This window comes from Harmonia axyridis, chromosome 1, assembly GCF_914767665.1.
Source record: "Harmonia axyridis chromosome 1, icHarAxyr1.1, whole genome shotgun sequence".
NCBI classification, from domain to species: Eukaryota; Metazoa; Arthropoda; class Insecta; order Coleoptera; family Coccinellidae; genus Harmonia; species Harmonia axyridis.
The window spans coordinates 43070186-43083835 of NC_059501.1; the positions used below are offsets into that span (position 1 = coordinate 43070186).

General features: G+C 33.1%; 1 protein-coding gene across 4 annotated transcripts in view; it reads right to left on the minus strand.

Annotated features, from left to right (window-relative positions):
• The window catches only part of LOC123683842, a 158709-nt gene that overhangs the window by 3006 nt on the left and 142053 nt on the right, over positions 1-13650 (minus strand). For 3 of the 4 annotated variants that reach the window (XM_045622811.1, XM_045622792.1, XM_045622801.1), the window contains 2 exons: positions 2448-2885; positions 672-2346 (listed from right to left, as the gene is read on the minus strand). In XM_045622811.1, coding sequence (XP_045478767.1) covers positions 672-1387 — 716 coding nt within the window. In that variant the 5' untranslated portion in view covers positions 1388-2346; positions 2448-2885. Of the gene's footprint in view, positions 1-671; positions 2347-2447; positions 2886-6775; positions 6853-13650 lie in introns of all 4 variants that reach the window. The other variant, XM_045622783.1, reaches the window with a different exon arrangement.

Consider the following 13650-nt stretch of genomic DNA (forward strand, 5'->3'; position numbering starts at 1 on the left):
CATTCTACATATTATTTTTCTACGAGAAATGTTACTTTTGAGAAATGCCATTTTACAACTCCGACACCCTGTCATATGATTGAGTGTAACCTATGGACTTTATTGTTTAGCTGCTCCTTTTCAACAAAATATGACGAATTGAAAAAAATTATCCGGTGACTATTTGCCCATTAGGATGCTGCCTGGTAAGGACCAGGTGGTCCAAATAAGCCAAATAAGATTTCACTGAAATGGATTGAACATAATTCAAGTTCGAATTCAAAGTCTCTATGTTAACATAAATTTTGAGAAAACACTTGAAACATTTCAGATCCGAATTTCATTTTATTTAAATACAGTTATGAGGCCTTTCTCATAACTCTTAAAACAGTAAAATGAAATTCGGAAAATACTGCGTATTCTTGAACGATCTGCTAGAAGAATCAAAGAACTACAGCTCTGAAAACATTGAAATTATTGTACTAGTTTATAAGCATATAAAATGTGTTTTTCGAATTTTTATGTTAACAGAATTTGAATTTGAACTCGAATTACCTTCAATTCATTTCAGTGAAATCTTATTTGGCTCAAATTTCAAAATTAAATTAGGTGACATCTAACAATCATGCATAAATGATATGGAATAAAACTTGAGGAATTCTAATGGTAGGTACATAAAAAGTAATACTGACCGATAGAACTCCCTAAGTGTCTTTTCTGTGTGACCCATAAATGTGGCTATTTGCTGCATCTCATCATCTTCAAAATTCATTATCTGAAGTATAGTAGCAATTTGTTTACGGAATCTCGTGCTAGTCAACGTTTCCGGGTTTTTGGCTCCACACATATATGCATATTTCCTTATTACACTCGGGCCACTTACCCATCTGTCTGCACAATTCGGATTCGCAAAAAGGTAAGGATTGCTTTTGGGAACTATATCAGTCTCATCTCGTACCCTTAGAATTATTTGGATATATCTTTGTATCAATTTCGTGAACAATAAAGGAACAGGTTTACTTCCTTTTCCAAATACAACTACCCTTTTAAATGCAGAACATATCGTTTTTTCGTGATCAGTTAGAGCATCCATCATTTCTTTTTGATTGATAATTGTTGTTTCTGCTTGATATGATTTTATTTCCAGAAATTGAACTCCTCCCACCCTTTTCCTATTAAAAATCATAACTTGGACCAAAATGCATTCTATCAACACTTTGTAATCTGATGTAGAGTTGATGTCATTTTCCAAGTTATCATATGCCTCTTGTGCTTTGTTCATGATGAAATCATTAAGCACTTTTACATCTTCCGTAACAGGAAGTATCTTAGGCTTGCTCACTTTGATTTCATTCAATACCTTATTTGCTAGACTGGAAACGTCGTTACACCAGTGATGTGTAATCATATCCTTCGTTTGCGATATCTGCTTTAATCTTTTTTTCCTTTCTTGTTCATCATAAGTGAACAAGGGATTATTCGTGAGTATTGCTTTCTTTGCAACATCACACAAAAATTTTAAGTTAGTCCAAAGTGTAGGGCTAAAGATGATGCTGTGAAGGTTTTTTTGTTGCTATCAAATCCGCACACTACTTTGGCTGCTGCGACAATCAGCTCGTAATGATGAGGCATTAGAGCATCAATCAAGGATTTTATTGTGCTTGATTTTGATATGGCTATTTTCAAACGAGCCATTTCCCTCATCCTATTGGAAGCAACTGTGTTCATCTGCTTCCTTTTATGCTTGTTTATATAAGATTCTCCATATAAGCAAATGAGAGGGTCCGATTTCGCATTTAAGCTCACATCATCAGGTTTTATTATGCCGAAAACGTCTTTTTTAATTATGCTTTTATTGAGGAAATTACCGAGTAATCCGGTGGTTACCAAAAAAGTTTGCGCATTTGACATGTGCTGATTAGATTTCCCGAAATCTTGATTTGGTTTTGCCTTGCAACTTTTCTTATGCCTCCATAAATAAGTTTTTTTATAAAATCCAAGGCAGTTGACACAAGGTAAGTATTCACCATCATTAGTATTAACAGCGTTTTCACGTAGTGGTTTAAATTTTTCTTTTTCATTTTTGAGAAGGAAGTATCCTTTTTTTCTCAGAGCCATAATTGCACATCTTCTCTCATTACTGCCAAGAGGCATTTTTGATATTTTTTTTACACTTTCATCCTCACTATGTTTCCGTTCTAAATGTCTTGCAAAATGCCCAACCTCTTCGAAACATAGTGAACAAAGAACCTGATTATCAGGATTTTTTTTTGTCTTTCGTTTATAGATCTCAGCTTGACCCTCGTCTTCGTGGTTGAATTCTTTGGACACATCTACTTCTGCTTAGTGGATATCGTGGTTTATGCTCTGTAATCATAGTTGAATTGAATCAATGGTTTTGCAAAAATGTAAATCAATGAATTAATGAATTCATCAAGCGAGGAAATCTGTCAAAAAGAAATACACACCGTAATTGGAGAGTGGTTCGCAGGGCTCCCATCATCAGAAGAAGTATATATGGATGGTAAATAATAATTTACATCAAATGAATCGTTACTATTGGTAGTGAATGACTTCAATGTATGTGATTCCGATTCCTTAGACAGTTTTGGAGGCTGAATAGTTCTATCCTCAATAATATTGATTCTCTTATCATGAGATTCAGCATTCTCTCTGAACAAATTTCTTTTTACCAATACTCGGTCAAATATAGGAGATTCATCCGATATGTCCAGAAATGGCACAGAGCACTCAGGTCTTGGTGACTGTTTCTGACAATCGATTTTGATGTCCATATCGGTATTCAATTCATTGGGGGTATTACTTTGAATATTATACGTGTTCGTTGCCTCTATCGATTTTAGATAATGCAACACCTTGTTCTCACATTTGATTTCCCCAGAAGCCTATAAATAATTGCTTTGTTTAGCTTAACTTTCATTACTTGATATTAAGTATTCATAAAAGTGGTTAACTCTCATTAAAAGCGCATTCCTTCGAGAACACGATGCTTTTATCTAGACTTTTTATTTTTGTGCGCATGTTCCTAATAGTGAAGCCTACTATCGTTTTGCCAACACACATATTTAAGTGTATCGCGGTTTTGCCCAAATGTCTGTAATTTTCGAATATCGATCCGAAAATGGTCTCAAAAGATCAAAAGATCTGATGAAGAATACTGGGTCAAATTCAAGTGAGTCCGTTTTTCCGGCCGTCCGTACCCACAATAACAAAATAACTGAACTTGAGGATTCTACTTTATGCAATAGATTAGTATTAGGTGTCCGCATATCTTGGTTGAATTCGATAGTGGACAAGGGTTCCGGAGTTACGAGTATGTGAAATTTGGTATCCCAAATAACACAAAAAATACCTTTATGATCGATTTGAAACTTGAACAACATTCGGAGAACGCCAAAACAAAATAATTCGAAAAATTTTGTGAGAATTGTCAGTTTGGAAGAATTTCAAAAAATTCGAAAATACTCTATATTTCATAATAAATCGTCAGCTGTCGACTGAATTTGATGTGTTTATGTATATTGAAGCAACCAAAATTTCGACAATGTTAACCTTTACGAGAAATAATGGAGTGTTTCCTATTTGATGAGAGTACAGAAATACAAAAAAAACATTCCGAAGAAAGGATATTTCCTTTGAGTTCTTTGAAGAAATGTATGAAGGATAGAATCGATGTCATAATGCAAAAATATACAAAAAAGTGGAACAACATCTGTTTTTAAAAAAATTACTAATTTCACCAAAATCAAATGTTACCAAAAAAGTAAAACTAGACTGAAGATTATTCTTGATTTTTGTTTGATACCAATGTATGAATCGGTAGAGAGAAAATGAATTATCGTGTTCAATCAGAAAAAAGGTTCCATTTTACCGGAATAACGTCATTAGTCCAAACGGTCTAACAAAAAATTATTTTCAACAACAGAGATTTTATATTTATATAGTTTCAACCCGCAACTTAATTCGTGTGAAAGACCATCTTCAAGCGACTTCTAACTCTTTTCCACTATTGTATTGTATTCGATTTCAATTGATTTCCTTCAAAATGACCTCAATTTATCTATAGAAAATGTAACTTCACCTTTTCAGTACTTAGGGTGATTACCGAGGATCATACAGATGAAAATTTTACTCTTATTCGAAGCCTTAACTAAACCCCGATAAAAACCCCGTTTATTCCTAATAGTCCAGTCAATTTGTGCTCGCACTGGAAAGTTTTGATTTCTTCGGTTTCATGTTTTTTCGGGGTGCTGCATCAGAATCTAAAGTTTTCCACCAAAATTTCGCGAAGGAGATTTGAAAAGAATGCAAAAAAAAAGGTGAAAGAATATCGGCGGTTTTTACCTATACATAACATATAAAAAAATTGAATTTGAGTCCTTCTCGGTTGTAAGAATACTACGACAGTGTTATCACCTCAATATATTCATTGAAATCAATATAAATAAATAAACTAAATTTCAGAAAGTGATTTTAAGAATGCTTTTTTTTAAACTGATGATGGATTTATGAAACCTAGATTGGATTGGAAGAAGAAAGTTTTGAGTAAAAGACATGTCATTGATAATAAATAAAAGTTTAGGAGTGGAGAAAGTGGGTTTTTGCAGAGACAGATAAAATATGCCAATGTCATTTGAGCCAGAACAGTTGATCGGACAAAATAGCTAAAAAAAAAAATTTGTTGAAAATTTTATTCTCTTTGTTTTGGTATAGGAAACGCAGTCACGAAAAATTCAAATAATTTTTTTTTTTGCAATATTTTCAATGTTCCGTCACGATTTTGTTTGCAAACCTCAGATTCGGGTTGAACGCCCCAAATAACGTAGGAAATTGAAGAAATCAAAACTACCCCAGAACTTTCCTTTGAACAACATATATAACGTATCCTTGATTATTCAACTCATGTTTTGATAAATCAATTTAATCCGTGAATTTTCCATAGTTACGGCAAATTGATAAGTGAATATACTACTTGACGACGTGGTTTAATCGTTTTGGTGTTTCGCCTCCTGCCATATTGTGATCAGTGACGTACCCAAGGGGGGGATAAGGCGATATATCCCCCCCAGGAGGAAAATCCATTATATGTAACAACCTTATATATCACAATCTTATTATCAGTGAACAAACTGCCATGGAAAACTTCTTCAAAAGAAGGAAAATTTGAAAAATTTTTTTCTTTATCCCCCCCCAAGGCTTATGTCTGGGTACGCCACTGATTGTGATCAATTCTACAGTAACATTTTTGGACGTTCGCCAAAAAAAAAACTGTAGGCTCATCTATCCGTTGTCTAGTGGATCCCTTTGAGCTAGATAAAAAATAATTTGGACAATTTCGGGCACGATTCTTATGAGAATTAAATTGATGACCGCAACCTCATAAATTTAACTGATTTCAAGCTAAAAGGAAACAACCGATGAACACGAAACAAAAACATTCTACAGGCACTTTTCAGTAGAATCCATTTTTGTTATCATTCGTTTTTTATTGCAATTAATTTTTAAAGTCACAATACAAACGTGTGTTTTTTTACATATAAATCATAAAAATTTCTATGATTTTTTTCCCTCTTGAAAAATTTATAGCATGATAAATGAATTCCTCATCAAACATTAAAAATCATCGGACGTTCAAGTTTCACACATCAAATCAATCAATTGTCTATCAATTATAATCTGTGGACTTAAGATAATGAAGAAAGTTGGTGGCCACCAAGATCTCCGAATTTGATATCGTTAGATTTGTTTCTTTGGTCACATTTGAAGAACACCATTAATCAGTTGAAAATATTTTCAATGAAAATACCTGACACTGTTAAATACGGAGAACTTGGTGGCAACCGAATATTTTAATTATCTGAAGTTCACAGATTATAATGGATCGGCACTAGGGTGATTTGCCATGTGAAACTGATTTTTTTTGACTATTTATAGAGTTTGATGAGCATTTCATATATCATATATTATCATTATGGAAAGGGAATGAAAAGCGATTTTATTTATCAAAGATATTTTTATGATTTACATTTAAAAATCACATTATTGTGTTATAACTTTAAAATCTAATTGCATCAAAAAAATTATTACACCAATGGATTCTACTGAAAAGAGCGCCCGTAGAATGTTTTTGTTTCATTATTATAGCACCAATTATAAAAAAGTTATATGAACTTTTCAGTATACTCCATATTCAAATTACAGCTTGTGAACAGTTGAAGTTTAAAGGTTGCGGTTTTCACCAAATTAATTCTCTCAAAAATCTAGCTCGGAAATGAGCCATTTATTTTTCTAGTCCGAAAGAATTCTGAAATCCCCTCACTAGACAACGAATTTGGGACTGTATATTTACAGAAAAACAAACAGAAGGCTAGCAGGCAAACAGGCAGAAATACAGAAAAGCAGACCAAGAAACATATGAATTGGCAGATATACGGAAAGACAGACAGACCGAAGGAAGAACATAGATACACAAAGACAAAAAGACATACGGACGGAAGGACAGACAAAGAGAAAGAAGGATCGGTTGACAGACAGACAGATATACCGACATACTCGAATTTGAACCATGATTTTTCATCAGGTAATCGAACTGTATCATTTGAGATTATTTTTGGCTCAATATTCGAAAACGATAATTATTCACAAAAAACAAGCGCGCAAAAACTATTTTTTTCAACTTTAACATCTTGTGTAATTCGAATTAGGAATGCATATGTTGGGGGTTCTAGGGTAAAATTGGAATATTATATCTAGGAATAAATTTTGATAAACTTACACTATTTTCCACTCTGTAATGATGACTCATCGGTGCACATTGCTTATTTTTATGAACATCTCTTTCAATGTCGATACCTACAGAAAACATTTTCAGTTGATTTATAAGTTCTATCACTAAAATGAGTGAGGTTTCTTATTATTACTTCAAACAATATCATAAACTAATTATATTTGCCTACAGAATAATATGAAACTATTCTTTAAAAAATAATACTCATACCTGTCGCAATTTTCATAATTAATTTGCTTCGCGCGGACATAATTCTTTCACTTCTAAACACAACTTATCCCAAGTAAACAATACTGCACTAACACGAACTTTGCGCGCCCTTTTGTATATCGAACAACAGCGATCGAACCCGACGTGCGAGAACGATCCACTCTGTATATATGGTATGCTATGGTAAATCAACGTTTGCGGTCCCTCAATGTTGTGGGCCGTAGATGAAAGGGAACTATTTCAATCTTAGATGTTTAATCTTTTCTTTATATAAACCTGAAACATTTGGCAATTTATACAAACCCGGTAAATACGGCCGTCGTCATGAGAAATGCTCATTTAGAATTTTCTGTACGCAGCTCAAAAATCATATATTTCAGCTAACATCATATGTAGGTGATTTATGTAACTAAGTAAAATGACTTCAAGATTTGATTCTTCTATGAAAATTAGAATATTTCATTCTATGGTGCACCAACTCACTGAAAAGAAGTGAGAACTGGTCAGAACTACTGACACTAGAATAGTATATTATTTCACAAGGAGGAGAAGTGTCACTTTTCATGGCGAGCTTATGTTTGCCCGCCTCACTCCGTTCGGCGGGCAATTTAAGCGAGCCATGAAAAGTCACTTCAACTCCGAATGAAATATGCTATTTTTTTTTCAAACGTTTTGTAATTGATACAATCAAATTCTGAACAAAATCGTACGAGAATATATCAGATTTGCACAGCTTTCATGGTTATATTTTATTATCATATGTTGGTACTCCGAACTCTCCGTCAGCCGTCACGGATTTATCTGTCACTTCATCGTTTATTTTCATTTCTGCTCAGAAGTCGTGAATAATAACAAATACAATATCTACTCTACACCTATAGTAATATCGAAATTCCTGGAACTTGCCTAAATAGAAATATCTATATCAAGTAGATCCTATGTTATCTCGAACTTATCTAATAGTATAGAAGAAGTTGTTTCATAAAATAGAAGGTAGAATCAAGCAAAATTATTACATCTCGTATGACTACTATTTACATTTATTTTGCAGAATTGTTGAACTCTCCAGGGTGAAAAAAATCGAAAATACTAATATGTACAATCCACACATACTTATTTATATATTTAATAACTGCATTGGATAACCAAAAGGATTGAAATAACTAGAAATATTTTCGATGAAGAATATTGTTTACAATGTTTTCTTTACGGATAAGTTATGGAAAGGCATTGATGAAATATATTGTAATATAACTAACCTAAAAATTTTTAGCATAAATATCATTAGTGTTCAGAAAAAATGATTGAGAGAATTATTATTCTCATCAACAATATTAATGCACTTATATTTTTGATTACTAAAGAAGCATTACTGCAATTGTGCAAATATGTGATTTTATGAAAATAAATGAGATTTGTTTTGATATATTCTATTCATTCTATAATAATTTGAAGATTGAATGAACTCTCAGTCCATATCATTGAAAGTACAATTATTGAAAACTTTGATTGTTACATTAGAATGCATAATGCATCCCTACATGGAATGATAGTCCAGGTATGTAGTGGTTACGTTTGTAGTACCTTTGCAAATTGTATTTATAAAGGGAACGTTCAAATTTTGACTACTCGATGCAGGAATATAGCTCATCTCGATTCTTCTGCATGCACTAGAATATCTGATAATTAATATTATCTGCAATTTTTTTCCAAAATTATGAAATGTCAGATAACATCGAAGATAATATACATAACTTGACATCAACAAATTCAAAAACTGTTCAATGTCTTCAAATTCTAAAACCATAGATTTTTTTGGAATACATTTTTTTTTCAAACGTACCATAATAACGTCATTTCTCGACTGACAGGATCATCGAAAAGTTCTACTTTTCCTCCGCCGGAGGGAAAAATACTTTTCCCTCCGGCGGAGGGAAAAGTGGTTGCTACGGAAACGATTAATTAGTTACCATGGACAAGAATAAATAACTCTGATTTAAACGTCATTATTCGAACGAACGAGTGTTAGAATAAGCTTTCTGTACTAGAATTATACATTATTTTCTCTAATTCACTGCATTCTTGTCGAATTTAATGGAATATTTTCATTAAATATCATTTACTGATTTTTGCATTGAAAAATGTTGGTTGGCAGAACAGATGTCTGTATCACAAACTCAAAATTCAATAAGTGTTGAAGACGCAATTATCAATTAATACATTTAAATATCTGATTTTGGAATGAACTAGATTCCTCCAGAAATAAAAGCATTGCGATAGATGAACGAAATAGAATAATTCCCCAGAAGTCAAAAAAATATTGGGAGAACGAATATACAAAATTCAACTAATGGACCACGAAAAATCATCCTATCTACAATAGAAAACGTTGTTATCGCATATTTTGAATGTTTAAGCAAAATTCATGAAAGTTCAGCTTTATGGAAAAAAAAAACCTATTCGATGTAATGTTGTATACTCAACCTGTAACCTTATATTGATTTCGACAAATCATTCAAAATGACAAGCTTTATTGTAAAGAAAAGTATTTACCATATCGAACTTTTGCAAGGGATATTTTTTCTTCAAAACTAAATGGAAAACCTTAACAAAATGTAATTCTTCAGATATATTGTTCAGGAAAGCAATTATCGAAGAAAGAGGTTATAATGTTATTTTCAATCAATAAAGTCAATAGATTGCAAAAAATTCAGTAAAAACCATTAAAAAGAGGTTGTAGATAATGGGGTGATTTCAAAAAAATACTTCTGCCCTTTTTAACCAGGAATGCAATCCTGAATCCTTTTATTTGATTACATACTTCTACAAACCATACCTCAAACCCGTTAAGCTAGCAGAATCATTTTCGAATATTTTATTTTTCTGAGGCCATAATTTTAGGATTATTTCAGGAGAATTCATTACTCTATTCAGAAATGTTTTGCTCTTAACTTGTCGGAGAAATCACGAGTTCTGCTAGCTTGACGCTAAACTAGCAGAACCTCCAAGCTAATCGATTTCTCATGGAAAATCTGATTACACCATAATTTTAGGCTCTTCTTAGGCTCACGTTTGAACCCATTACCAAATCTCTGAATTTACGGTTTCAAAAGAAAAATACCTGGATTCTGCAAGCTTTACTGTCAAGCAAACAGAAACCAATCCTAAAGAAACTCCCCAGAATAATTTAACTTACATAATAATTTTGGGATCAATTCAGGCAAATTCATTACCCTATTACGAAATTTTTTGAACCTCAGGTTAACTAGATATCCTGGGTACTTCTACATTCATTCCATACCGGGAGTAGGTACGTGAAAAGTGCAAATCGAATATGAATATGGAAAAAAAAATGATTACAGCATAGTTTTGGGCTAATTTATTATCCTATTACGACATTTTTTGCTCCTCAGTCTACCAAGACCTCATGAGTCCCACTACAACATTCATCCCTCGGTAGTGCAGTGGACAGAGATGTCGACTGTGGTGCCGAACGTACCGGGTTCGAATCCTGGCTAGGTATGGATGTTTTTCAAGTTCGGTGATCCCATAACGGCAGTATGTGAAAAATGCAATTCGAATATGAATATGGAAAAAATGATTACGTCATAATTTTAGAGCAATTTGAACTAATTTATAACCCTGTTAAGAAATTTTTGCTCCTCAGATTTCCGAAAATCTCATGAGTTTTACTACTACATTCATCCCTTAACGGCATAACGTGTAAAATGTATATCGAATATGGAAAATCTGATTACACGTCATTTTTAGGCTCTATTAAAACTATTAACAATAAACGTTATTATTTAATAATTTAATTAGAATAAAGGATTTCGAGATATAATTGGTACTGCCGGATTCATTCTTTACTGTAGAGGGTATAATCCAATACGCGCTTTTTCAATATCAATCAAATAATGTATTCGTATAATGTTACATTCAAATAGAAATAATGGAATTATCTTCAAATCTTTCAAAGTGTGCTAGTTTTTCATACTATCTGGGTGGTCGAAGAAATGCGGATTTAGATGCATTCGTATTGTATTCACCAGAAACCAGTCAGGTTTATCACTCTGGGGTTGAAAAATAACAGATGCGGGTGTAAGTCGCTTCGACCGGCCTGGTGTGTTTGCTATCTGATGCGTAATATGTAGAAACATGACCAGATGGGGAGTGTTTCGTCAATCTCTGGAAGACAAAACATTGTGAACAGGGTACGTGTTATTGAGCTATTTGAAAAAAATGAAAAACTGATATACAGGCTGAATCTTTTACTCGAACATACAGGGTGTCCCGGGAAGAAAGCGACAAACGGATACCATGAAATAAGGTAATCATGGAGGACTCTTATCAAGAGGTTTCAATCTCCTGAGTGCCTTCGTTTGGGATATACAGGATGATGTTCATCGTATGAGTGAAATTTCACAGTTCAATAACTCTTTAACAAATCGACCGAATAATTTCAAATTTTGTAACCCTTTACTATCCGCTTCCTTCAATATTTCTGGAATCAAGTAAATCAGATCCGGAATAGAAAAATTTCAGACTTTTCCTATTCTCGAAAATATTGGATCACCCTGTACGTGAACATTATGATTTTTTTCCGTTTTCGTAATCATAAAGAATTAATTCAGTATAAAAAATCTAAATCTCTGTTTGGCACGGTCATACAGATTCGATTTCAAGAATTTTTAAGGAAGGCGATAGTAAACGGTGATTAAACTTTACCGCAACAAAAATTTGAAGATAGTCGGTGGATTATTAAGAGTTATTGAACTAAGAAAAAATCACTCTTAAGGGAATGTTTATTGCCCACCCTGTATGACCGTGCCAAGCAGAGATTTAGATTTTTTTTGTGAATCAATTCTTGGTGTACGCAAAAACGAAAAAAAAACATAATGTTCACGTACAGGGTGATTCAATATTCACGAAGATAGAAAAGATCTGAAATTTTTCTAGTCCGGATCTGATTTACTTGATTTCAGAAATATTGAGGGAAGGGGATAGTCAAGAATTACAAAAGTTCAAAATTTGAAATTATTCGGTCGATTAGTTAAAAAGTAATTGAACTGTGAAATTTCAGTCAAACGATGAGCATCACCCTGTATATCCCAAACGAAGGCACTCAGGCGATTGAAACCTTTTGATACGAGTCCTCCATGATGACCTTATTTCATGGTATCCGTTTGTCGCATTCTTCCCGGGACACCCTGTATATTTCAACCGAAGATTCCAGAGGTCAAAAAAACCACTACGAGCCAAAAGTAGGGTCCAAGCAAAAAATGGTATATTTATGATTTTCAATATGGGAATGAATAGTGATTTGTTATTTGACTCAAGCAATACAGACTTTTCATTTTTTTTCTATTATTGAATATATTTAGCCATTCAGAGGGTCGTTAATATTGTTATAGGAGCCGTTTCTAGTTGAAAATTCATACCTTTTTTTTAATAGGAGGGTACCGTGTTCTGCTTCTAGTTCGTGGTAAACAGAAAAAAACTGAATCAAATGACATACTCCATATAGTTTGTCAGGCCACCGGGAGGGGGGGGAGACTGCGATTTTGGCAGTATTTTCTAGATAAAAATTCATAACTTTTTTCTTTGAAAGAATAGCGTGTTCTGGTTTTAGTATATTAAACAGAAAAAAACTGAATCAAATGACATACTCCATATAGTTTGTCAGGCCTCGGGGAGGGGAAGACTGCGATTTTGGGGGTATTTTCTACTAAAAAATTCATAACTTTTTTGCTTGAAAAAGTACCCTATTCTGCTCGTAGTATGTGGTAAACAGACGAAAATTGAATAGAATGACATACCATACATATATAAGAGGAAAACCGAAGAATTTCCAGGCTATACGATACGCTGTAAGCTACAATAAAAAAGAGAAGAAAATGATTTAAAGAACACATAAAGCAGATTTACTAAGTTTGAACATATTGAGACTGAAAAGCAATTTAAACGAGTTTGAACAAAGGATAATTTATTCGAATTCAAAATTTTCCACATCCTCAATACATAACACCTATTGCTTTCATCTGCAGTTTTAATGCTTGAAAGAGGTCTAATGACCAGAACCGGACGTGTTTTAGTGGTTATTGAAAATGAAGCATTAAAACGTACTGAAAATTTGATAAAATCATAAAATCTATTCTACCATGTATTTTTCTCGATGTTTTGTCGCGATAAACTCCACACCATTTGTATTGTTTGTCCTGCTTTTTATGTAATCAGTCAAAAAAATGTCGATCAAATACAACGTCTTACAAAAGTTTCGCTGTTGTCTCATTAAACACAAGATTTTTCCACGTGGAAAACCCACATTACCGAAATTTCAGATAACTGATTTCATCAACGACCTCCAGATACACACATAATATAATCGCAATGTGGCGGATGTATTGTGAGTCCAATCGAATAGATTTAAAGAATAATGGATACCAAGATGAAATTCGAGACAAGTCATTTCACTATTCACCCTTATACATATAAACCTAAAATTTCATCAACATCTGACAGATATTTTCTGATATTTCAAATTTTATCTAACATTTATTATTGATTCACTAGCGGATGTATTCATACCCATTCTGCTCATTTAATCCGTCCATTGCAGTGCTAGTGATTTTCAAATTTCAATTCATTGGATT